Source organism: Artibeus jamaicensis, unplaced genomic scaffold (assembly GCF_021234435.1).
Source record: "Artibeus jamaicensis isolate MK-2021 breed Jamaican fruit bat unplaced genomic scaffold, CSHL_Jam_final contig_889, whole genome shotgun sequence".
Lineage (NCBI taxonomy): Eukaryota > Metazoa > Chordata > Mammalia > Chiroptera > Phyllostomidae > Artibeus > Artibeus jamaicensis.
This window is the reverse complement of record NW_026522005.1, coordinates 6,178,638-6,205,916: the sequence shown is the minus strand read 5'-3', so window position 1 is coordinate 6,205,916 and position 27,279 is coordinate 6,178,638. Positions and strand designations below refer to the sequence as shown.

Here is a 27,279-nt window from a genome sequence, read left to right as displayed (position 1 = left end):
CCCAGTGGGTTAATAGCACCCCCATTTATTCTCAAAAATACCTGGCCTGAGCAATGAACTATATCGTATCCTATGAATACAATTCACAAAGGTACAAGAGAGTAAAGTGACTTGCCCTAAATTTTAAGATTAGTTGGTGGCTGAGCTGACTCTGAACTTGAGCTTGCCCGGGCCTCATTCTGGCCTCTCTGCCAAGTCACTCACTCCGGCCGTGACTCAGTTTCCCTACAGGAAGCAGTGTATCTGTACTTCCCAGAGAGAGAGCTGTGCATTCATATTGGCTTGCCAAACAGAAGTTCAGCATGAATGCAGGGGGTTCGAGGAATTGTTCGTCACAAGGCAAGTGACACTCTTTGCTTCAGGTTCCAGTGCTATCTTATGGTCATGTTTGTGAAGCAATAGCAGCTCTTTTGAAAGCAGAGAAGTTAATTTTTACCCATCCTCTAATAATTTCCTGTAATTTGCTTCAGTCATTTTGATAAACTGTGACCAAACATGAAAACCCTGCCAGATCTTTCAGAACTGCTTTTACGTGAAAAACAAAAAACAAAAACAAGAGCAACCTAGGGCAGACACCCATCATCAGTTCTAATCTCCTGGTGCCGACTGGACAGGAACTAATGGCCGGTGTTCTAGCTATTAGATCTAGATAGATTACGATCGAAGTCTCCTAGAATTCTTAAGGAGGTGACAGAGGTGCTTAGATAGTTCAGTCTTTGTTGATGTATTTTCATGTCCTTCCTGTGTGGTTTCTCCCTAAGGAAATTTACATAAACGACCTTCCTTAGCTCTTACATCTCCTCACTCCTTTCCAAAGTTCTAGTCTACTGGTACCTCGGAATGAAGTTTGTTTTAGAAAATGACTTTAATTCAGTAATTTATACCTGGAAGTGTTTATCACTTTATTATGTATTCTTCATGCTCTTCCTGGGGAGCAGAATAGCATGGCTGAGAGATGGCCAGAGCTGGGGTTTACCACCCAGGAGTGAAGAAAGTAGCAGGTCATCTCCTGCTTTTATTAGTACTCTACCTGATTCAGGTTCTACAATTTAAAAGAAAGGAGAGTGCTTGGAATTAGCTCAAAAGGGCTCCTAGGTAACTAAATAATAACAAAAATCCAATCTATAAGAAGCAGCAAGAGAACCTGATGTTATTTCACCTGGAGGAGAGAAGGCTGGAAAGCCATCTGATGATGGTGTGGAGGAGCGTGCAGAGTGGACACGGAGTCAGTGGCCAGCCGTTCACTTTGCACTGAGGGAAACGAGAAAGGCCCAAGGTGTGGTGTAGGCTGCAGCATGAAGGCTGTTAACTGAGCCATGAGGTATTCCCACACCATGCAGAAAATACACCGGAAAGACTTATGTAGGCAAGCACTGAAAGATGGAGTAGTCCAACAGTTTTTTAGTTTTTTAAGTCTCTTGGTTCATGTTGAATTAGTTTACATACTCCTTAATTTCTCTTACACAAGGCCCTGTTTAAGTGTTACACCTCAACCTATTTCATCGGTTCTCCTCTCTCCTCTCACTCTTTCAATTCAATGCCATATTTTTAAGATGTACCTATATGGCCAGTCATATTTCAAATATTTCTAATGCATTATTTCTAACTGCCTTTTAATCATCTGCTATTTATATATATACTCTTTGCTTGCCTAATCCTCTAGTGTTGGACATTTCTGCTGCCTCCAATTCCCATAAATGATTCTGTAATGAATACCCTCATCTGTATACTCAACTGCCATTTAGATCTGGTTGGTGGTAGACAGGGGAAAAGAAAGGGGTGGGTTAGATGGACCATGTTTTCTTTGAGTGACATAGAATATTCAATTGCCCAAGAGAGACACAAAATATCACAAGTCATAGTCTAGTATTTGAAACGTTTGGAAGTTTTGCCAAGTTCTTTGGTACTTTACTAGGACTTTAATAGTGACTAAAATGGCTTTCTGGAACTTAAAGAGTGTGGTCTCTGTGATCTCCCATTCTCTATGCCATTTTCTGAAATTCGAGGTAGTCCGTTTTAGAGGCATTTCATTTCTCCATATTTGTCATTGATTACCCTGGCAAAGCAAATAAAATGTATTAAGAAATATTATTAGTTATAAGGTCAAATGAGGTTTCTAAAATGTTTACCTATTTTAATGATTACAAAACCTGATGTCATTCAGTTGCCCAACATTATATTCTGAGTCACTGGGAAATCTGGTTTAGAACCTTAATAATGGTACTTTGTGTTTACATAGTATTTATAATTTAAAGTGCTACTCATTAACATACTCCATCTCACTGAACCCTACAGCAACCCTGTGAGATAGGTGGGGTTAGGGTTAAAGCTTCAATTGTAGATGAAGAAATGAAGGTTCTAAGCAGTTAAGTGAGTTGTGATATTGCCAGAAGGAGAGCGGGTCTTCTGAGGCTACATCCCACCCTCCTGCTGCAACACTGTGTCTGATGCTCAGAGGAACAATCTCCTACCATGGGTTCAGAGTCATCCCGTGAGCTGGACTTGCTGGTGTGGCCATCCGTTTCAATGATTTTGTGAAGTTAATGAGTGGGCGAGAGCGGCACGGCCTGTTTGTCTCATTACTTTGAACACCTGTTCATAGAAACGACCAATTAGACCCATGTAACTGACTCACATGACAACAAGCAGCACAGATGGCTGGACTTTGGCATAATCTCGGGCTCTATAAAGTATAGGGTGCACATCATTTTATCCATTACCTAATTACAATCATAAAATAAGAATGGTCGTTAGACCATAAAAAATAATAATTGATTCAAGTATACTTGTGTAAAGAGGTAATTTCATTTTTCTCAGAGTTTTTTTTTTTGTATATGTCACAACATACAAGCAACCCGAGGGAGTTATGCCTGTTTGCACTGGCCAGGTTGCAACCGCCTCTGAAGGAGCAGCCGACACACCTGCGGACGGCACACGTGTGACACCACACAGGCCTCTAACTGCTGCTCCTTCCGAAGTAATTAGGGCTCCGGCAAAAATATGGTAGAACCCAGCATACTTTTTTAAAAAGAAATCAGACAGACATATCCCCGGTCTTACAAATGAAAGCCCTATTCTCAATCAGGCACTGGGAGGAAGAAGATTTTTAGAAAGAAACTCTGTTTTTCAACATTCTTTTTTAAAATATACTTTATTGATTATGCTGTTACAGTTGTCCCATTTTCCCCTCTTCACTCCCCTCCACCCTGCACACCCTCTGCCACCCACATTCCCCCCGCGTTAGTTCATGTCCATGTGTCATACTTATAAGTTCTTGGTTTCTACATTTCCCATACTATTCTTACCTTCCCCCTGCCTATTTTCTACCTACCATCTATGTACTTATTCTCTGTACCTTTCCCCACCCTCCTCCTCCCACTCCCCTGTTGCTAACCCTCCATGTGATCTTCATTTCTATGGTTCTGAGCCTAATCTAGCTGTCTGCTTAGTTTGCTTTTGTTTTAGGTGTGGTTGTTAATAACTGTGAGTTTGCTGTCCTTTCACTGTTCATACTTTTATCTTCTTTTTCTTAGATAAGTCCTTCTAACATTTCATATAATAAGGGCTTGGTGATGATGAACTCCTTGAACTTGACCTTATCTGAGAGGCACTTTATCTGCCCTTCCATTCTAAATGATAGCTTTGTTGGATAGAATAATCTTGGATATAGGTCCTTGCCTTTCATGACTTTGAATACTTCTTTCCAGCCCCTTCTTGCCTGGAAGGTCTCTTTTGAGAAATCAGCTGACAGTCTGATGGGAACTCCTCTGTAGGTAACTTTCTCATTTTGTCTCACCACTTTTAAAATTCTCTCCTTATCTTTAGTATTGGGTAATGTAATTATGATGTGTCTTGGTGTGTGCTTCCTTGAGTCCAACTTCTTTGGGACTCTCTGAGCTTCCTGGACTTCCTGGAAGTCTATTTCCTTTGCCAAATTGGGGAAGTTCTCCTTTATTATTTGTTCAAATAACTTCTACTTGTTGCTCTTCCTCTTCTCCTTCTGGTACCCCTATATTTGGATGTTGGAACATTTAAAGATGTCCTGGAGGTTCCTAAGCCTCTCATTTGTTTGAATTCTTGTTTCTTCATTCTTTTCTGATTAGATGTTTCTTTCTTCCTTCTGGTCCACTCCATTAATTTGAATCCCAGCTTTCTTCCCATCACTATTGGTTCTCTGTACATTTTCTTTTATTTCCCTCCTTTAGCATAGCCTTCATTTTTTCATCTAATTTGCAACCAAATTCAACCAATTCTGTGAGCATCCTGATTATCAGTGTTTTGAACTGTGTATCTGATAGGCTGGCTATCTCTTCATTGCTCAGTTGTATTTTTTCTGGAGCTTTGAACTGTTCTTTCATTTGGGCCAATTTTTTTTTTGTCTTGTCGTGCCTGTTACCTATGAGGGGTGGAGCCTTAGGTGTTCACCAGGGTAGGGCAACCCAGTCGCTAGGCTGTGACACTGTACGTGGGGGCGGGGTCAGAGGAAACAATGGCGCTTGCTCTACTCTCTGCCAGATTTCAGTCACTTTTCCTGTTTCCCCCAAGCAAATTGGGCCCTTCTGGTGCTGGTTCCTGGGCTTGTGTACATTCTAGAACCCTGGAGGTTCCTCCAACAAACTCTCCTGTGAGGCCAGGAGTTTCTTCCAGCGCCTCAACCCCCACAGGTGTTTTTAGTCGGTGTTTTAAGGCTTTATTTCCCCATGCTGGGACCCTGGGTTGTGTGGTCTGTCTTGCTCCCCAGTTTTGCCTGCTTTATCTGAGCACGGATGTGGGACCGCCTGGCCCATCAGCCACCTTGTGCGCTGTACCCCACTTCACAACTGCTGCCTCACTGGGTCCACCCGTTGCCACCCTGCCATAATCCCTCTCTGGCCCAGCTTCCGCCTCCACCCCTCCTACCGGTCTGGATGAATGTGTCTTCTTTAACTCCTTGGTTGTCAGACTTCCACAGTTCAATTTTCTGTCAGTACTGGTTGTTTTTTGTTTTTAAATTGTTGTCCTTATTTTGGTTGTGCAAGGAGGCACAGTATGTCTACCCATGCCTCCATCTTGACTGGAAGTCCCCTATTTTTTAACATTCTAAAGTGACTGAATGGCCACAGAGCATCTCAACAATTCTATGTACTTGATTTCCAATGATCTCTGTGTAGTGTATCTGTATTAGATTTTTTAAATACTAGACTGATTTCTATCATTAGCACTTAAGCTTTTCATCATTCCTCTCCTTCTATGCAACAAACATGTACATCTCCCTAGTCTACAGTCTATTGATCTAATTAATCTAATTAGTGCTTTCCTAAATAAAATATAATTAGGAAGCTAAATGAGTTACCAAAAGTTAATAACAAACTCTAAAACGTAAAAAGAATATATATTACCTGTCACTTTGACTTATGTGTGCCATTGTTTCCCCCACAAACTCTTTAGAAAGTTGATCTTTTTTTGTTATTTGCTTCTAAGCTTAGTAGTGCTAATTTCTTTTAGTCTAATGGTTTTCTTTTGAAAATAGTGAATTTTCCACCTACTCCCATAGCAGAAGTCTATTTGTCAAATTTGTTGGTGTATTAGGGGATCAGACATTTTCAAAGAGGAGATCCGATCATATAACCTACTAAATAAGTCTCACGTCTCCATATTATCTGGTCTGAAAAGCCCTGAGCACATGGCTGTGCCCCGTGGAAATCTCTAGTACAAGCCATTTGTGTTCCTTTGTTTATATTTGATCATAGGACTGAACTGTGTTTGAGATGTAATGGATGTTTGCACTTACTAAGCATTAGTACAGCCTTATTAACAATACTCAGAGCAGGTGAAGGCCCAAGCATGATTTATGCCACCAGACAAATTTCTGCCCTACCCATTCAAACGACAATAAAAATGGAAGGTCAGAAAATTTGAATTTTCCTTAACTTTAACCATGCAGAGTTGTAACAATATGCTTTCTTAAGAGTAAAAACCAACCTCCCATCTGTTACTGTTACACAGGGATTATCTCTGATGAGGGACAGCGAGATACGCTGACCCGGAAGTTTGTTGAGACATTATCGTGAAGTAGGAAGTTTTACTCCCTACCCTTTGAGTTCAAATGTCTAGTTCATATCAATAGGGCAGAGCAAGCCTCAAAGGAAACGATGTACATTCTTTCTCAGGCCAGATTTGCCCCTGGGAGCTGTCTGTTCCAATACAAGGCCACAGCTGCCTCTGGCATTGTTTTCAGGCTGAGTCAGGTGGGGGGAGCAAAGCAGCCAAGAGATTAGGAGGCTTTTTACAGATAGAAGGAGGACTCAGGCATTGAGGGCAAAGCACGCACTTTGAGGGGTAAGGGTCTTTCTGCCCCTTCTCTATAGTCCCCTAAATCATTCCCTGATGGCCCTTTTTGTGGTTATGCCTGGCTTAGGTTGTCCTTCCCTCGAGGGATCTTACCAGTCATTGACTAACCAGCCATCTTTTGGGTCCAAGCAGGGTGAAGTGAGGGAGGGTCCCTGCCAGGAGGATAGGTTCTGTCTCCTTAGTGGCTCATGGCCCCAGGGCCTCTTCACTCAGCCTTAGCCATGGGACCCTTCTGTCTATTAATGAGCCTACAGTCCCTGAAACCAGGCAGCATGGCTCCCAACACCAGGCCATCTTAACCATCAGAATCGTAGAGGAGAAATTATCTCATATGTCATCTGGGCCAATGTCTTTACTTTTCTGGATGAAGAAATAACATAACACTTTTGGAATGTGTATATCGTTTTAGTTTTCTAAACTGTTTCATGAGTATAATCTCACTGGACCCCAACCACAGCAAATATGCAAAGAAGGACATTCTTGGCAACATTTTACAGAGAAGAAAACTACCTTCAAATAAGCTTGAAAACCTCAGCTGTGGTTGTGTGACTATTAAGTAGAAGAGTTAATACTGAAATCCAGGTCTGACTCCTTGCCTAGTGCTGTTTCTGTTACTCCATACTACTTTCAGATTTTCATTTAGTAATGGGGATTTAAAATGTATCCCCTACATACAATCTATCCATTCAAGATGTACAAACATTTCCTTCGAATTAATCCTGTATATTAAAAAAAAAAAAAACTCTATTTCTGCTTCTTTCCTTCCCCCACCTACAAAGAGCTCTGGTCAACACAACTAAGGTGTTCTAGCCTGACAGTGCTGCTTGGTGGCTGGCTCAGGAAATGCAAGGCATAAAATCTATCTCCCTCCTTGTCCCTTGGGTAGAAGGATGAGGAAGAGAGGAGCATGCAAAGAAACTTCTGACTTTTGTTTACTGACTTTTCTCTTCCTAACTTACATCCTAAAGCAAGTTGTGCCAGATGGCATCAGTTGAGTTCAGTTTAATAGGCATTTAATGCATGCCTATTAAGGGCCAGACACCTCTAATTGTGTCTCAAACAACCTACCTCTCACATCAGTACTTTGCAACATTCCTCTCCTTCCTCTTTCCCCTTTATTTCAGCGATGACACAAACACAGCTCTAATTATCATGCCTTTGTAAGATAAAGACAACCCATGCATTTGCAGTGAAAATAAAGTTCAATCTACATGCATTCAACAGGGATTCACTGCACACACAACCATGTGTCAGAGACTTTTCTAAGATCATCAAAAGGTCCCCGAAAACTTCTTCCATACCTGCACCAAAACCCCTTTCTCTAAGCCAAATTTTAATTAAACTTTTTCTTAAGCATTTGCTTTCAAAATGAAATGAATATTATTAAATTTTACTAGGATATTTGAATGGGATTATTTTCTTCCTTTTTTTTTTTTTTTTTTTTTTAGTAACAAATATGTAGCAGTTTTAGTTGCATCCCTTTGGTGGTTTAGCCTGAGATTTTACCTACAATGTATAATAATGTTCTTTCTAAAAAAAACTTTTTTTGAATTCCAATCAATCATGGCAGAGACAGACCTTTGGAAAAGCAACCTGTTTAAAATAGGGAGAGCTCTTATAAGGAGATCGTGGAGATGAGATGGCCCTCTTTCATCTGCCCATTTATTTATAAGAAGGTAGACTAAATTCTCCAGTTATATCACAGCACACACAGAAAACTAAGGTTTTATTCTTGTCTTTCACTATTTCCTTTTGTTTCTACATACAAAACTTTGGATTAGAACATAATCCAAAAAGTATATGCTTTGGGCTATCAATAAAAAGAGGTCAGTGTATATACAAAGAATTTATTTCCGGGATTAATTATTAATTCACCGCTGGAAGTCATTCACAGGCACTCTCCCCTCTAATAGCTTTCATATTATCTTGCTATTTTCTGTACGTGGATGTAGAAAGTCTGGACCACTGACTTGTTCCAACTATACTTTTAGGAAGCTCCTTAATCCATTCACCCAAACTCTGTGCATGTAGGGATTAAGTAGTGGAAGTAGTTAGAAGATCCATTTGGTCTGGTTGAAGCCCACCTTTCTATTTTATTCTGTTGGATGCTGTATCTTTTTTCTCATTTGGATACTATATTATTCACAAAATGGTATCTTTCAATTGTTCCTGTACCGATTAAAGAAGAGCATGTAGGGGAAGAAAACAGCCTGGCCGGTGATGCTTGTGATATTCACTGAAATCACTGGCTGGGTCATAGCTGTGTCTGGTCACCAACCATGAGAAACATGTCATAGGGAGCGAGACACTGCTCCCAGACGAGCCCCACCCCACAGAGGAGCCAGAGCAGCACATTACTTTTGTCCCAGGTGGCACCACATTGTTTTATTGTCCCTCTGCCCACAACTACCCATCAAGGCTCTTCTGTCTACATAGCTACACAATACAAGGAAGAACTACAGTGTAGTGGTTAATAACATGGGCTTGCTGAATTTGAAACTTTGCTCTGCTACTAACTAGATTGCATTTGGGCAAAGTTATATCCTCAAGAAAGTTATATAAGTGTTCATCTATATCAGTTTCCATGTGTGGAGACATTATGAGCATCTATTCCTCATATAATTAAATGAGTTAATGCATTTAAGACATTTTGGGTTGTGTCTGGTGCATCGTAATCACTCAATACATATTTTGCTGCCATTGTGATAAGAGGGGTGAGGTTTCTGTATGCAGTTCAGAAATACAGATCAGCTCTGTGCTTTCTGGGGCAGTAAGGACCAAAAGATGTTAGAAGGCTGGAAAGCTGTTTTTTCCAGTGTTGCATTTTGGATTTGGACATGATCAGTCCTGGCTGTGGGGAACACAGAGCAGTGTCTTCCTAACTTACGTCCTAAATCAAGTTGTGCCAGATAGCATCGGTTGAGTTCAGTTTAACAGGCATTTAATGCATGCCTATTAAGTGCCAGACACCTCTAATGAATGCTGGCAAGATACAAATGTGGAAGAGATGGCCTATCCCCCATAGGAGAGGGTATAATTTAGTGGGGAAGACAGGCCCACAAACAAATTATTTCAAAACTTTCAATTTGGTCATTATTCTCATAGGTCAACACAGCCTAGAAAAAATCTACTCATCAATTCATAGAATATTAATGTTTCCTTATCAATAGATAAAAGGATGGAGCATGGCATGGGGGAATGAGCAAAGAAGCCATTATTTCAGTGAAAATACCAATAATTAAGTTAAATTAATATACAATGTAGAAGTGCTAATGAGAAAACATGCTTAAGATATGACCCCACCCCCTAACCCTAACCTTTTTAGTCTTGGGAACTTCTACCCAGAGAGACATCTTTTGATGAAGCAATATATACAGCATTTGATTTCTTAAAAAGAGTTCTGATTTCAATCATTGTGGTTTACCATTCCAGAAAACCCAGGGACTGTAACCCAGAAAGGGACTGTAACCCAGAAAGACTGAAACTTACAAGCTGTTCTGACCAGTTTGCCACTCAGGAGATGCCCCACTGAGTGCCCAGCTCACCCTCCTTTAAAGAACAAGTATATCTTCTGTCAGCAGGCACTTCACAGTTTAGATACATTGTCCCTACAATAATATACGAACTTAACAACAAATCTGTGAGTTCGGCAAAGGTGTGTTGTTGGGATCCGCCCTGCCTGGTTTCAGGAGCTGTAACCACCCCCATGGCTAAGGCTGAGTGAGTGACCTTGGGACCATAAGCCACTAAGGAGACAAAGCTTATCTCCATGGCAGGGACTCCGCTTCTGCTCCTTTTACCCTGCCTGGCCCCCAGTGCTCGATCAGTTAGCCAATGACAGGTAAGATTCCCCAAGGGGGGAACAACCTAAGACAGGCATGATTGTGGGGAGGCCCCAGGGAAGGACTTGGGGAGCTATAGAAAAAGGGGATGATGGACCCTCACCCCTTGGCTTTGATATAGCCTGAGTCCTCACTCTGTCTGCAAGAAGTCTCCTAATCTCTTGGCTGCTTTACTTCCCCTGCCTGACTTAAGCCTGAAACAATGCTGGTGGTGGGTGCCGCCCTGTGCTGGAAAGGGCTGGTTCCCTAGAGCGATCAGATCTAAGAAAGAATATGTAAAATCCTGTGAAACCTGTTCTGTTTAGAATGTTCTCAATTAAACAATAATGGTCCAAGTGAGAAGTGAGTTTGTTCCTCAAAATTTTATGGCTCTTTAGCTATCTGACCTTGACTCAAAATAGGCCCCCAGAGTTCTTTGTCTGTTTGATTCTCACTGCCTGATAATGATTAATGAGCTTTACCTGTATTCTTGTGCAAAACAAACCCAATAAAAACTTGTCAAGGCAAGGGTTGAGGTGCTCTCCCCTTGAGGGAGTAGCCGTGTGGTCTCCTTTCCTCCACAGGACTCGGTAGTCCATGTGGATTTGTCTCATGTCTCATCCATAATGCCATGGACACGGTGTCTGGGTCAGTATGTATTATTACATTCTGTTTTCACACGAGAAATGGAAGCTCGGCAGTGATGTTTTGAGTGATCAGTACTCAGGACTTCTAATTGACCCTTTCACTCCATTAACTTAAATTTTGTTTTGCTCTTAATTCTGCTGGGTTTCCTGAAACAGGGAAGCTTCTAGGCAAGAGGAAAGAGAATCTAAAGAGGAGGACCTGGAAAGCAGTAAGCTGAATTAGCAACTGCACAGAGCACATATGGACATGCAGAACTTAGAAAAAGGTAGCCCTTCTACTGAGCAATGAACTCCCAGAGCAGGGCTAAGACATCAAAAACCAAACCTTATGATATCTTTGCCTGACAAAACTTGGGGCAATAAGAGGCTTGGGATGGCATGGTCCCTGGTGACCAGCTGGAACGGCATGAATTCAAGCACAAGTTGGCATCTCAGTCTTCCTGCCTCCCTGAGTCAAGTGCAGCACGTACTGGGAGAACATCATGCTTGTCAGTGTGTGCCGGCTGGTGATTCTGCATGTGCCTGGAGTTGTTACACTGGATCAAAGGTTAAGAGCTCAGATCTTACTGGACAGACTTGAAAAAAATCTTCCCAATTTATTTGCACCTCAAAATATGGAGTCAGAACAAAAATTGAAAGGGGTGATTCCATCATCTCTGCTGCCTTGGTGTCTAGTAGACACTAAGGCTTTCCCAGGGGATGTGTGGAGGTCTGCAAGAAGGCTGCAGCCACAACTAAGGGAGTGAGGCTGGAGAGACCACAGTAGGTCAGCAATGGACTGGCCCACACCAGAGAGACGGGACCCCAGCCCCAATTCATCACTAAAAGTGACAATGACAAAATTAGAGCTAAACAATCCAAATAGGTGATTCAGAGATGTTTTTGAATTTCTTTAATGTTATTAATCCTCACTCAAGGATATGTTTACTGATTTTAGAGAAAGAGAAAGGGGATTTCAGGGAGACACACACACACACACATATTGATTGATTGCCTCCTGTGTGCACCCAGACTGGGTATCAAATCCTCAACCTTTTGGTGTACAGGACAATGCTCCGACCAACTGAGCAGCCCAGCCAGGGCCCTTTGGATTTCTGACATCAATAGAGCACAAGGAGAATACACAGTATTTTAAAAGTCCAAATGAATTTTGGTGCAGATGACATCACAAGCTACCTTTACTGCTGTTGCCAGAATAGAACTCAGAGCCTTCCTCCAACTCTGTAGACCTGACTGAGCTAGTTAACCCTTCCTGATTGCAAAACAGGACTAATTCCATTCTAATTTCTCAGAAAGCAGTGTGAAGGAGAGTAAGAACAGTGATACCAACATGCTCCTGGAATGTAGCTCAGCACCCTGTCTGTAGTCATGGTATTGCGGTTCCACCATTTGAGTGCATTATTTGATTTTACATGTTTATTTCCTATTTTAAACTTACAGTCTAGTAGACTCTCTCTTTTATACCTCCTGTCCATCCCTACATTCTTTCTCCTTCTTTATTCAATCATTTAAAATTCATCTCATGGTTTTTATTTAGAGACTTTGACATTCACTTTTTTGGAGAGGGCAATAATTGACGTTGTTAACACAGTTTTAAAGGGCAGAATCAAGTTCTGACTCCCAGGAGCTCTATATAAGAGAAAATATTGTATTTTGCTGTTTGTAGTACGTTCCAGTGTATAATGCACACCCATGTTTTTGGCCCAAATTTTCAGGAAAAAAATCTTTCATTTCAATTTTTTAAGTCAACTTATTTATTTATTTATATTTAGAAATGAAACTGATTATCATAGTTCAGAGTATTATTTTGCATTCAGATATCATTACTGCTTTCTAGAGTTATACTTTTAATACATAAGCATAAATAAAAAATTTAAAACATTTATATAGATACAGAATAAGTACTATTCATGTATAATGCACACCCTTATTTTTCCTTCAAAAATTTGAGCAAAAATGTGCCATTGTACACAGCAAAACACAGTAGTAACATTTTAAACATTATGCAGACAAGGTCTGCTGTAATCAATTTTCCATGCATCTTCTATATTGTTCTTGGTCACCAATGAAAATAACAAGCTGGCCTAGAGACAGCGTCCAAATTCTCAAAAAACTCTCCTCTGAGCTGGAACAGGAAATACTTGTAAAAGTAAACAGTAAACATTTGGAAACTTTCAACCCCAAGAAGTTAAGCAGGCTGAAAATATAAATAGCTTCAAGAAGGTTTCGGTATTATTCATGGATAAAAAGAATACATAATAGTAATAGCAAAAAAATTAAAAGTTTACCAGTACAAGTGTTTGTGCAGATGGAGAGCAAAGGAAATACTATACATTGCTGGTAGAAATGTAGTTTTGTTCAACAACTTTGAAAAACAAGTTAATATTGTGCTGTAAAGTAGCCCCATACCTTGTGACCAGTTCCACTCTCTGCGTATGTCCTAACCCTCCTAGACAGGGTGCTTTGGAAGGTATATATGAAAATGTTCAGAAAGGTGTTGTTCATCACAGAAAAAAAAGGAGAAAATAGAAAAACCCAAATAGTCACAAAATGAAAACAGCACTGAATATAAATGAACTTCTCTAAATGAAGAAATACGGATGAATCTTGGAAGCATACTGGTGAAAAAAGCAATCTGCGGAAGAATTGTATATACTGATGCCATTTTTACATGTCTCAAAAATATAAAAAACTTTAAAAGAGTGTTCTTTTAAGGAACCATACATGTGTCATAGAACTAATTTTAAAAGCAAAGGAAGGATTAAAAAAGAAAATAAAAGCAAAAGAATGATTAATACAAAAATCAGAACCTTGGTTTCCTCTGGAGGCAGATAAGCAAAGGGTGGGACTAGGAAGGAAATCCAAGTGTCTTCCTTAGGCCTGGTAATGATTTAATTTGTAAACTGGGTGGGGCTCACTAGTGCTTATTTAATTTAGGTTCATAACTTACATGTACGTTACATGTAGCCTTGGACACTTAATAATCTTTCAGTGGAAATGAAAATGTTTACTTCCCTATCATCTAGGTAGATTTGATTTGCTTCCCTAGAAATCTAGGTAATTTTTTTTTTACTTAAGAAAATACAAAATGCTGCAAGAGCCAATTGCCTCCAGGAACTTCACAGTGAACATAAAGGAAATTCAAGCTAAAGAAAATTGGGAGAAGGCCCTCAAGAATGATTCATCTGTTTTGTTTTGTTTTGTTTTGTTTGCTTTTGGCCAGCTCTCCAGGGGATTCTTGTTTACGAGGAATGTCTGCCACTGATAATCTTGTTTTCTTGGTTTAATATTAGTGGCTTTACAAAGAGGTCAGAAAAGCTGGGAGAGGGAGGAGATGATAACTGTGAATCAACAGCAATCTCTACAGGTTACCAGATGCAGCACTTCCTGTGAGCTAGTGCGTTTAGGTGAATACCTTTAAAATAAACAGCTACGGGATTAGGGACAAGGGTAAAGCTGTCTACCCAGGCCTTGGAATTCATTTAGAAAAAAGCCAGCAACTTTCATTTAACCGCTTTGGAAATGTTTATGCATTATCTTCCCCCATCCACTAAAGAAAACACAGCCACAGGACAAGTTCATCTTTGAACACTTCATCAGACATTAACAAGCGCAGCAACAATAGAACTTATGCTAAAATTAACGTTTAAGAAGCTTCAAAATATTTTTAGTTCTTTTCATCTGAAATTGTTTAGACTACCTTCAGAGAAACTTTTCAACTATTTCCTTACTGAAAAGAGCGGAGAAGTTTTTATAAGGCCACGGTCACTGGAATGATTTGATTTATAAGTTTCCTTTAAAAGAAAGAGAGAGAAAGAGAAGAGAAACAAAGCAGCAGCAGCAAGCCCTTGGCAACCACAGAGGGCTGAAAAAACAGAGTTCTGTGAAGTAAAGTAGACCTGACTGCAGAGGTTAGATCTTTATCTTAATTTCTAGAAGTCAGGTCTGTTTGTTTGATGTACCTTGGAGAAGTAGGTGCTTTCAGATGGTCCTCCCACAGTTCTCCTTAGCAACGAGCCAACTCCAAGGGTCCTCAGCCAATTAACCTGGGCAATACTTTCAAGTCAATCGGGGCCTACCCGTGAAATCTCATACAAATCCTATAACAGGAAGCCACAAACATAGAGTGAGGGAAAATGTACCTGATTAAGTGGAAAAACATTAGCCATCCTTGAATTATATAATAGCAATTAAATAATAAAAAGAAGGAAAGTACATGCATAACAGTCCTTGAATCTGAGTCCAGTTAGAAATCTGTACATTTGATTAATATTTCTGAAGTACTGAGGGTTTCACAAATAAGTAGCAAAAGTTTTCAGGGGAGAGCCAGTATAACTGCGTCAATGGAATTAGATGGAACCTTTCTACGGCAAGAAGTAAAATCAGAGGCAGCAGTTTCCCCTGTCCTGTGTTCTTTTAGGTAAAATGAGCAGTGCTGGGTGGTTCCTGTGGGTGGCTGTGGCTTGAATGGACATCTGAGGGATATCAGTGGCATTGAGGGCAGTCAACGCCCATTCGAAATGGCAGTGAGCCCCTGTCAGCATTTAGACTGTTGCCCTCCTGACTTTTTTCCTGCTAAATTAAAGACAGAATGGCCTGTTGAAAAGGCTCTAGCAGAACATAGGACCGAAACTGAAGCTAAGGCTTTCCAATCTAGGGTACTAGTCACTAACTGGGCAATCCTGGGAAAGCAAGTCTTCCTGGGCCTGATTCTTTTGTGCTGTTACAGGAGAAAACTGGAGTTAATCTCCAAGAGTCTTTCTAGCTCTGAAGTTCTGTGTCAAAGAAAAGGGGGAGATAGGTGCCAACAGAAGAGGAGGCATCTCTGACCTGGCTGGTCCCTGTCCTAGCTCAGCCCTGTGACAGGAATCACACTGCTCCAGAATTTTAGGAGGGGGAGCACTGAGCTCCCTAAACACGCGGGGAGAATTTTCAGTAACCTGACAAGTGGCTTGAGTCCAAGACTCTCTCACAGTAGAATGGCTTCCTGTCTTACCTGAAAGCCCCTTCAAATGACCTAGAGGAGAGAGGTAAAGACACTTAAAGAGCCAGGGGTGCAAGTCACTGTAGCAAAGGTAACAGCATCACACAGTAGAAAGAGTGACATCATACAGGCAGATGAGTGGAAGGTGGCTCTTCCCAGGCACAAACCACATCAAAGCATGCTCAGGACTGTACTGGATGGTTTTGTAGTTGTTTGTTACAACAAACCAATGTGATTCCCACACTTGCACTAGTCTTTTAAGGTCAGCAATGTCAAGTCCTGACCTGTTTGTACCAAATCCACGGCCAAGATCTTGAAGACTCTAACTTATACCTCGATATACCTCGATATACCTTAAATGGGGAAGAGGGAGTGGAGGGGGGCCCCGGCTGCCTTTCTCCCCCACCCCGCCCCTATTCAGAGTCTGCTTAGGAATGGAGAAGACGCAGCAGGAAGTTGTGCTGCTCCAAACTCTGCTGGAGCAATGTTTGGCTCTAAAGCAGGAAATACAGGAGACCTTGGGGCTTGGAGTGGACCCGTTCTCTTAACTTTACAGTATATCTATTTTAATACAATTACAGGGGAAATCTGCGATTTTAAAGGACAGGTGCTGCAAATTCTCCTCAGTTGGGTTTTGGCTCTATCTTGGAAGTCCTCACCTAGGGCGGACACACAGTGTAGTGGCCCCTCTCTGTGCCCTGTGGAGGAATGGCCAGGCCAAGCGGGGCAGTGAACAGCCAGCTTGGCCAGAGGCCTCAGACTCCGGCCTAAAACTCTGGGTGGAGGGACCGAGGAGCAGGCTGCAGACTGCAGTGACTCACCAGCCCTCAGGTGAAAATCTCTCCCGGTGCTCAGTTCCCAGCCTTGGGCACTCCAGGGTAAATTACATCTCTGTGGACCCAATCTCCACCTCTGTGCACGGGAGAGATTAAAAGCGCCGCCCCACCTTCCCCAACTTGGAGAAGTCGCTCTTGTCCCGTGGGTCATTGCTTCGGAAGAGGTGCATGGTGTGCAGCCAGCCCTCCCTGGCGAGGTCCCCTTCGCAGGCAGGACGACGCGAACTGGTGAGGCGTCCCCGCCGTTGACTCCAGTTGTATCCTCCCCCCACCGCCATCTGTCAAGCCAGTCCCGTCCCCTAAACGGCCCGGCGGCCCCCTCTCCCCCGATGATTTGAAGTGGGGGGCGGGTGGTTCAAAATCACTTCGCGCCTCCTTCGCTCTTTCCTGAGCGCCGTAGGGCAGGCAGGGTGCGCGGCCTCATTTTGCTCCCAACCGCGACCGGACCCGCGGAAAACCGCAGTCAGGCTCCCGGGCAGGTCCTGCCGCAGTCGCCGGGGACCCGCGCCACCGCGCGGCTGCGGGAGGGGACAGCCCCGCGGGCAGAGGGCGCCCGGCCGCGCCCCACCCCCGTCCCCCTCCGACGCGGGGGGGACGCGCAGCCCTGCTCACCGCCCGGCTTCTCCTTCTCCCGCAGCCGTGCCGAGACCATGTCCGCAGAGACCGCAAGCGGCCCCACAGAGGACCAGGTGGAGATCCTGGAGTACAACTTCAACAAGGTCAACAAGCACCCGGACCCCACCACGCTGTGCCTCATCGCGGCCGAGGCCGGCCTTTCCGAGGAGGAGACCCAGGTGAGCCCCGGCACGCGCCCCGCACGCACCCCGCCTTCCCGCGTCCTGCCCCCCAGACGGCCGCGCCGCGCTCCCCTGGGCCGTCTCGCTAATGTGAGGGTGCTCCTCGCCCTCGCTTGGCCTCGCCGCCCTACCCCGATCGTTCATCGCTTCTGCCCGCACTCCGGGAGCCCCATCCCGGGAGCCCAGATCCCGCATCGCTGCCCTCGCCGCACCCCAGCTCCGGGCTCCAGGGGCTGCCCGTGCACACCCCCATCCCTTGCTCGCCGGGGCTCTCCCAGGAGTAGCTTAGAAACCTTACGTTCACCCTTCCTCCTCCATGCTTTTCCAATCTCCACTGCAGCCCGGGATAAACGTTCTCCTCCCTCCAGGATAAACCTTCTCCTCCCTCCAGATTGGGAGCGGCGCCCCTGACCCGCTCTTGCCTGGCTTTCCCGGGCTCAGTCTCTCCCCTGGGCTCTGAGCGAAGCCTTTCCGAGAGGTGCCGCGTGCGCGCTCCGAGCCCAACGCTCTCAAATCTATTATCCGCGAGAATGTCAGAGCTGGAGGGGACTTTAGCGATCTGCTGTAAATTCGGTCAGTCCTCAGGTTTGGTAAAAGGGGAAACTGAGGCCCAGAGGGATGGAATTGCCAGAATGGCACGGCTCGTTAAGCACGCTTTTCCCACCCTATCGCATGCCAGCTTCCCCTTAGCTGCAGAGCTAAAATTGCATACAGCTGGGGGAGGTTTGGTTTCGGATATTTGAAAATTCGCCGGCCCTCAGATTTAGCCTTTTTCTGGACTTTTCCAAAAAGGTAGACATCCTACCTTACAGGTGAAAGGAGTGGAAGCAGATGTGCCCTTAAATGCATTGATTGATTTATCTATTTTTAAAACCTTCTATTGTCCTGGAGATTGTGTAGGGTAGAGAATGAAACACCATGATTATTAACCTCCAAAAGTGCGGTGTTGGCTCCTCCGACCAACTTCTTAAATTTTATTTACGTCTTTGCTTATTTAGTACCCCTGCCTAAGCTCTGACTTTTACTTTCCCTTTGGTCATGGAAAGACAGTTATGCCTGATAACACCACTTGGAGCTGCTCTAGCATCTTCCCCACAGGAGCCCAAAGCGCTTCCCGCCTCTAGTCCCAGCTCTAACTGCAGGGTATCCTCATTCTTTCCATTGCGCAGACCAGGGCACCCCACGCTTTGTCCTCTCCTCCCCACCAACCACACTCAGGTGAGGCTTGTCATGGGTGCTCCGGTGGATCCTAGAACTCAGGCCCTGGACCCCACATCCAGAATGGGGTCCAGATTTTTACTAATTAGCCAGACATGTTTTGGGTAACTTGCCTCTAGAAAATCCTCCTTCTGAGGTTAAATAGAAAGTCACACATGCCTGTTTTTAGCAAAGGGAATGGCAGAACTTAGTAGAAGGTGATTTGCTGTAACGCAAGTCTTACAGCTCATGTTTCTTGGAACCCTCGGAGGAAGCAGCCTGCTGAAGTTTTATCATTTGGTAGCCCACACTATATTTAGAAAAGAAGAAGGATCACAGAGACAGTCATTACTCATCTTTTCAATGGAGGGTGCGAATTTACTGTGGGCGCAGCAGCAAGCAGGGGGTCTAAGCTCTCCTCCGCCTCGGATTCTCCCACGGTGAACCACCTCCATTCCCCTGCCCGGAAGGCAGGATAACTGTTGATCTTTGTCGTGGCTGATACTTGCCAGGCATTCTTCCAGGCGCACTCCAAGTATTAAGTCACTTATTTGCCACAACAATGCTGTGTGGTGTGCACTATGAGCTCCATTGTATAGATAAGCCCACTGAGGCACAGAAAGGTTAAATAATTTGCTCAAGAACACAACTAAGGCCCTGGCTGGCGTGGCTCAGTGGATTGAGCAATGGCCTGTGAACAAAAATGTCGCAGGGTATGCCTGGGTAGCAGGCCATCTCCCCAGTTGGGTGTGTACATGTGCAAGAGGCAACTGATTGATGTTTCTCTCCCTCACTTCCTCCTTTCCCCTCTCTCTAAAAATAAGTAAAATCTTTTTAAAAACCCAAACCTAAGAAGTAGGAGAGCTGGGATTTGAACCCTTGTAGCTAGGTCACAACCCAGACTCCTAACCAGTATGCTACATTGTCTCCATAGAGAGGGAATGTGAACAACTTAGTGACTATGAGGAAAAGACTGAAAATTTAACTTATATTTCTTCCTGAAAAAAAAATCTCTGCATTAGATGACAGTCATCTCAGGCTATATTCAATCTTTCCTCAAGACCGACCTTATATTAAAGAACTGAAATGCAATCAAGTGAGGGCAGGAAGAAAGGGCACCTGCTCCTTTCTGGGACTGAGGTCCGGCACTTCAGAGCCCTGTGCAGGGTCCGTCTACCCTCCTCAGCCAGCCCTTCTCCCGGTTCCCCTCGTCTACCCGCAAAGACCCAGCCCTGAAATGAGTGGGCGTGTGGGGTGAGTCAGCCGCATAGCAGGGCCCGGCTTCCTTTTCCTGCCGTGGGGGCCGACACCGCCTTCCTCCCTGAGGTTGCCACAGCTGGGCTTGCCTCTGTCTTCCTGCGCAGACCCACAGGGAAGCATCTGAAAGCCCAGGGCTCAGAGACAGGCAACGTTTGGCAGGTTTAGGGAAAGAGGATTCCAAGGTAACCCTCCATCATCCCCACTGGTTGGGTCTCGTCTTCCAACTGCCCATTCTTTCCACCCCCACCCTCCTGCCCCCTTCCACCCCTTCCTAACTCCTCCCACCTTAGCGTGCGCTGGTGAATGAGAATGGTTTCATTTTTAATCTTCTCAAACAACATACAATTAAAGAAATGTCTTCTTTTTTAAAAAAGCATCTTCTGTAGACATTATGCCAATAATAGAATTATTTTTCTTTAGAGCAGGCCTTGCAGAGACCCTTTAAAGAACTCAGGGAGGCCAGGATGTGCTGGGCCTACAGGTCAGCAGTGTCTGGTATCAGCGCATTCCCCGTTTCTGTTCTTTAGTGTAGTGTTGTCCCTTTGCACAAGGAAAGGTCTTCAAAATAATTTTTATTTCCTATACCCGATTCCCTCATTCCTAACACCCCCACCTCCAGAATTAGAATTATATTCTTCATTCTCCTAGAACAAGTAATATGTGAATGGGAGAAAAAGAAGCACAAGATGCTCCTGTGAGATAATAAACTAGAGTTGATTCGCATCCCCGATGCTTTGGCAGGGGCAAGAGGGACTGAAAGGGTGAACCGTTCTCTGATGGGGGGCTTTGATGACCTCTCTCTGACTGGCCCAGTGCAGGACCATGTTCTCTGCACTGAAAGCCGGCAGGGCGGGGGTCGGGGGGCACCTGGAGGAACCTGGAGTGACAGGAAGGGTGCCGTGAGTGGTGATCTAATGGAAATAACTTTTTAGGTTGCTTTTGCTGGGATCCTAGAATAGGTTTTTCTCGGGACAGTAATTTGATACCTCCTACATTTAAATTAGATAAACTGGACAGAATACCAACCCCTGTACCTTTTTGGTTTTGAAGTCAGTGTTAGAAGCCTCTGGGAAAGCTCTTTCATCGGCCCCCAGGGAGGCTGAGATGATCTGGCCTTTTCTATTGTTGCTGATTCGAGCCCAGTGTACCTGGCACCGGTTCTTAGAGAGCCCTCCTCTCAGTGTCCTGGGACTGTTCCCAGAACTCAGTGGTTTTAGTTGTTCAACGTTTTATCAGTGGAATAAAGACCTCTAAAGGTCTTCCCCTGAAAAGGATGAAATGTTAGTTAGTAGAGAAAAGGACAGAAACAATGTAATTTTGCCTCGACCCCTCCCCACCACAGTGTCTAATTATCATCTGTTCACTGGGAGTAAATAAATCTCCATCAATGGGTGAGGGTCATGAGAGCATTCATTTATAAGCAAGCGAGGGATGAATGTCTTTCCCAGGGGGTGACAGAAACAAAGAAGAGAGAGAGAGTGCCAGGTGGGACATTAGTGTTGGTGTGAGTGAGCTGTGGGGGCGGGAAAAAAAGCAAGCAAAGTGTCGAATGGTTTTTGTTGGACGACAAATGGTTTGCTAATTTATTATATATATGTATTTGATTTAAAGTATATGCCTTTAGAAAATAGTGGAGCTTTTCTTGAACTTTGTCCCATCCTCCCAGGGCTAGGGTTCAATTTGTTAAGCTTTCGGATGCCAAGTCACCGATTCACAAGTGTGGCCCTGGCGGAAGTTATTTGCAGTAACTGTACATTAATATTCTGCTTCACTAATGGTGTAAAGATGTGGGTGGCTTTTCTGAATGAGGCCAGCTCAATCATTTTGTCTTGAATGAATCCTGATAGTAGAAAGGGACTGTCCTCTTCCAAGTTTTAATTAGTCAGTCTTTAAAACTCTGCCTTTTATTCAGCTTTGGTAGCTGGAAATTGCACTGAATCAGACCTTGTGGCCATGAAAACCCCCCATAGAGCTGCCTCATTAGTGCAATGGGAGCCGTGCTGCTCTCACACCAGATTTCAGAGTTAACTGAACACACACATGGCTTACAGTAGAAAATGGTGCCCACCTTTAGCAGTAGAACTTTGGCTAAAGCCATCAAGGTTATATGAGGTCTCCCTACTTAAGGTGAGTTAACCCCAGGAGTGAAACATGGCACCCAGAGAGCAACCCCCAAAGAGAAGGCTCCCCAAAGGGTAGTCTGCTGTCCCTGGCTTTAGGGTACTTTTCTCTGTGGCCACCCCCCCCCCAGTACAAAGATGTGTAAGACAACTGATCTTAACAGCTACATACAGCATTTCAGTGTGTAAACTCTGTTGTACAGTTAGGGTAAGTAGTGGGTGTGGTCCCATGCTGTGCAGCCAGCTTAGCTCTGGTGCAGAGCCCTCACCTGTCTTGTGGCCTCACTCCCTGCTAACTCCATAGGCCTTGCTCCTTGGAAACACTCTTTCTCCTGTGGCTCTCACCCTTTCTTCCAATCTTGAGCTTATGCCAAACTGCCTTTCAGCTCATTGGATCTTTGCAGAGATGATGTCTTCCCCAGCATGGCCCTAGAGCCAGCCTGTTTGTTCTGAGGTTAAATGTGCAGCTGGGCAGGTGTCCATCTATGCTAAGTCAGAGCCCTCTCAATGTTCTTTATTGCACCGTCTCCTTCAGCACCTCCCAGGTCTAGCATCCCGTAGCTGGGCTCTTTCTGCCCCCTCATCTGCTTACCCCTAGAATAGGTAATTTTTTAGAAAACCCAGAAGGGGCAATAAAGCACCGTGCTCCCCTGCACTCCCACCCCCACCACCAGCTCACCTCATCATTTACAGTGAAGCTGACTGGTGCCCTCTTTTTAGGGACTTCCTCAAGGTCTCATAGTCAGTTTGGTTACTATAGAGCTTCCTGTTGGCATGGCCCAGGACTGCAGAGCCTCTAGTGGTCACTTGCCCAGGCAGCTTGCCTGTGTGCACCAGTGGGACTCAAAACATCAGCATTCTCCGTGTACACCAGCACGTGTGAAGTTTGGGAAGTCCGGGGGAAATAAGGCCTGCAGGTCCCGTAGGTCCTCTAACTCATCCACCTCCCAGGCGGATCCCGCCTTGCTGCGTCTGTTGCTCGCTAGGCCCTCTTTCAAGTCTTTTTTTTAAGTCACAGTTTCCTCCTGGACAACCTGGTGCATGCCCCAGTCTTTTTTCCAGCGTAGGTCTCCTTATCTCCTCTTTGCATGGCTCCCCACCCCCTTGGTAGCATAATAAAGGCAGCCACTGCCCTTACTTTAAAAAAATTTTTTTTTTAATTTCTATTATTGATTATAGAGAGACAGAAAGAGAGGGAGAGAAGCTTGGATATGAGAGAAATATCAATCGGTTGCCCCTCCTGCATGTCCCAACTGGGGACCAAACCCACAGCCCAGGCCTGTGCTCTAACTGGGAAACAAACCGGCCACCTTTCGGTTTGCAAGACGACACCCAGCCAACTGAGCCACACAGGAGGGGCACTGCCTTTCAACATGTAAAAATGCTTTTGCCCTTGTCTGACACCATGTGTATAAACATCTCATCTGGGGCCTTCCTTAAATCCATAACCACTTTCATGAGGTATCAGTATTTGGGTCACCAACAGCTAGAAGATTCGCAGTGAACTGGGAGGCCCTCCCTTTATCTTCTCTCATTGCTCAGCAGCCTTGGAGCAGGAGAGAGGGAGCCAGCCTACTCTCTGGATCCCCAAGGGGAGTTCTCTGAGGATGTCCAGTGCTTGGCTGTCCATGTTATTCAACAAATATGTACTAAGCATTACGGATGACCAGGGCCATTGGTGAGATCAGCACACATTGCGGGGACACAGCAGTCGTTGGCATCTGTCGGAGGCATTGAAATGCTTTGGTTTCTTTTAGTCATTCAGTAAACATTGACTGCTCTGTAAGTGGCAAGACCTTGTGCAAGGGGCTAAGAATGTAATGATGATAAGATGAATAGTTTCTGCTTTCATAAATTTTATATTCTAGAAGGAAATGCAGATTAAAAAGGAATACACAGAAAAACAATTACAGATATTTTACAAAGTCCTAAAATGGGTAGAGAACCTACTTTAAATAAAGTGGTCAGGGAAGGCTTCAGACAAGTTTCTATTTAAACTCACATCTGAGGATGAGAGGGAGATCCTGAGTGGTGGGGGGGGCAAGAAATGGAGACAACTGCACTTGAACAACAATAATATATATATATAAATCTCAAAAAAAGAGTGAAGATAGAACTTTCTAAGCATAAGAAATAGCATGTGCAAAGGTCCTGAGGCAAGAAAAGTAAGCGTCACAGTGATAACCATCCCCCCAGATACATTCCTTTCTCTCCTCCTTTCCTTTTGGACCACCGAGCCTCCCTTTTAGAAGGGAATGGGCATTTTTTTTTCTTTTTTTTCAGTACGTGACCAGTAATTTTGCACATTTCCCTCCTGCAGAAATGGTTCAAGCAGCGCCTGGCCCAGTGGCGGCAGTCTGAAGGTCTCCCCTCAGAATGCAGATCCGTTACAGACTGAGAAGAGGACGGGCACCCACAGCGTCCCTCCATGAATGCCATCTGCTGTCTCTCTCCTCGGCTTAACCCAACTGTTTTGTTTTTTTAGTGCAGTGTTGTATGTTCCACTGGTAGCTGTCCTGCTATTTGACATGATGTATTTTTTTAATGTATATAACTAGAAAAAATAACGGCAAGAAGCTGTGTGCGGCTTCTGTGTAAAGCAGTGGTTTGGCTGGGAAAGGGGTGCGGCTTGCATTTCCCTTGGGTCCTGATGACAGATGGTGCGAAAACCACCTACGTTTGCTTTTGATCATCCCCTCCCAATAACAATGTACTTTCAACATCCATCTGTGAGCAGGCGAGGCCTCTGTTGAAGAAATAACATGGCCAAGAGGGAGAAACATTTCCTCCTGAATCTACTTCCCTAAGTTGTTTTCCTTACAGTTCATTTAATACATTGAGGTTGAATGAGAATACCAAGGAATATTTGAGTCGTTCAGATTTCATAAAGTAGTTCCTTATGGATTAAAGCTACATTAACTTAGAAAGAACCCAGTTAGGCTAAAAGAAACTCCACAAGTAGCAAGACCAAAAAGCAAGTAACTAACAAAAAAAAACCCACTAAAGTCTTTAATTTACTTTATTTAAATGTTTGTTGAATTAATTTTGCTAAATAAAATGAACTCTTTGTCTCTAAAATGATATTCTAAATAAAACCTTAACTTTTTGTTGAAAATGCACTGACCCCTCTGAAGATTTTTACTGAATACTAAACATATCAAAGAAAAACAGAATAGCTTCAATATAGAAGCACACTGGCAAAAGAGCTGTTATTTTCCAAATTCATGCTGTACAACGTGTGGCCCAGAACTGGCTTTGTCAGCATTAGCTGTGAGAAATATAGAACCTCAGACTCCAACCCAGACCTACCAAAGCAGAACCTGCATCTTTAACAAGTCCCCGACCGGTGTTCCACATGAAAGTTTGAGCAGCACTGTTCTACAGGACTCTGCAGTCCATTTATATCCATTTTCTATCGTAGCACATTAAACATCTTAATAGTCTATCAATTAAGGTTGTTTGATCTAATGGAACAGTAACTTGATTACAATGGATTAACCAAATAGGCTTTCGGTCTATGTGCTTATTTGATAATCCTGTTCTTACATATGACGTCAGCAGGTAGGTGGCTCCCTAATGTTGTGAAGGACTGAGATCATTCTGTCTTCCTGTGTAGGGGTGACTTTCCTCACAAGTCCCTCTGTGTGCCACTAATGAGAGTAAACATAACTGAGACAAGATGTGATCTGCTTGGGAAGGAGAGGTGGCCAGCTTCCCAGAGGAAAAAGGCCTTGAGCAGTGGCCAGTTTTTCAGGGGAAAAGGTGTTGAGCCCCTTCCTCCAAGGGTTTTTATTGGGTTGCAATACACAGGAATCCAGGGCAGCAAGGATCAAACAGTAGATAACATTTCAAAGAAATCTGAGGGCTAGTCTGAGTCAGAGTCTGTCAGGAAGGGTTTTAGGGTTTCCTGCTCGAACCCTTAACATATGAATGAAAACACTCTTAGCAGAGCAGATTTCACAGGTTTATCAGGAAGTCTTTGTGATGCCAGATTTTCCCCCAGGACACGCTCTAGCAAGGCAAGGAGCTGCACCTCTCCCCAATAGGTATTCAGGCTTAAGGGGATTAGAGCCAGGAAGCACTTCTCCCAGAGAACATGGGGACTTGGGCTATGTCAAAGCCAGGGGGCAAGAGGCCATTGCTCCCTCTTTGTCGCAGCCCCCCGAGTCCTTCCATGATGGCCTCCCAAGTGGTCATGTCTGACCTAGGTTGCCGCTCCTCTGAGGGGTCTTACTCATCAAGGACTTCCAACCATACTTTAGGGGCAGGGAGGAAACTGAGGCAGCATTTGCTACCAGAGACAAGCTTTGTCTCCTGTCGTTCGCATTCCAAAGATTATTGCTCCCTCATCCTTAGCCATGGGGGGGTAGAGAGTTACAATTCCTGAAACCAGGCAGAGCGGTCCACAACATTCCTGCTTTGCTAGCTTCAGCATGGGGCTCCTGTGTTCATGGATGCGAGAGGAATGCTTGGGCCTGGAGTCTGCCTTTCAAGGGATGGCAGGGCGGGGGGGGAAAGAGAAAAAGGCAAATGCCAGCTGAGACTCTCCCTCTTAAAAAAGGTTTCCTGGCAACCACCCACCCATCAACCTCTACCTGCATATCATTGGCCAGAATTGAGTCCTGTGACCACTCTTACTCAAGGGAGTGTAAGTAAGGCAAATATTTTAAATTGCGCACATTGCTGCCTTGGGCAAAATTGGGGTTCTGTTGGTGAGAAAGAAGGTTGTGGAGTAGACATCGGAAAAGCCACCCCAAGTGTCTGCCAGCCCAGCCAGGAATGACGCTGGTGTGCACTTCTGAACTCTTACCTACTCAGTCTGCTCTGTTCTTTAACGTAAAGAGGCCAACAGGGAAAAAGGTGGGACCACTGTAATTGAACAATTCAAAACATAAAAAATAAAAAATGAAGAGTCCAAAATAAGAAACACTAACAGCTATTCACCATGCATATGTTTACAAGATCTCCTTAAACATCCCTGACGAGCTTCCTCTTCCTCTACCTTAAAACATTTCTTCTGTAAACAATACACAGTGAACTGGGGTCTGAACAGAACCGCCTCATCTGGTGGCCTGAGCATCTGTCAGCACACAGGGCTGGACGCTGACATCACTTTCTGGAAGGAAAGAAGGGAGAAGGTGAGGATATGCTGGGAATGTGTGCACACACCACACAGTGGCTAACAGGGAGGAAGAATTGTGCTGCTAATATGACTGTGGGCAAAGTGGGCAGAGATCTCTGTGATGTGTCCATGCCAGCAAGGAGAGATGCTAGCCCTGACCTAAGA

At 44.2% G+C, this 27,279-nt stretch overlaps 1 protein-coding gene and 1 long non-coding RNA gene across 4 annotated transcripts in view; one reads left to right on the top strand and one right to left on the bottom strand.

Moving 5' to 3' along the window:
- The window catches only part of HOPX (HOP homeobox), a 29,607-nt gene extending 4,496 nt beyond the window's left edge, over positions 1 to 25,111 (top strand). For 2 of the 3 annotated variants that reach the window (XM_037162249.2, XM_037162250.2), the window contains exons 2-3: positions 17,256 to 17,412; positions 24,313 to 25,111. In XM_037162249.2, the coding sequence (XP_037018144.1) occupies positions 17,256 to 17,412; positions 24,313 to 24,390 (235 nt within the window). In that variant the 3' untranslated portion in view covers positions 24,391 to 25,111. Of the gene's footprint in view, positions 1 to 16,758; positions 16,847 to 17,255; positions 17,413 to 24,312 lie in introns of those variants that run through there. The other variant, XM_037162251.2, reaches the window with a different exon arrangement.
- Positions 1,599 to 16,690, bottom strand: LOC119061641 (uncharacterized). The gene is made up of 4 exons (XR_008389625.1): positions 16,604 to 16,690; positions 14,761 to 14,898; positions 2,472 to 2,592; positions 1,599 to 2,056 (listed from the first exon to the last, which is right to left on the bottom strand). It is a non-coding gene; the product is annotated as an uncharacterized LOC119061641 (long non-coding RNA).
- Positions 25,112 to 27,279: the final 2,168 nt, after the last annotated feature.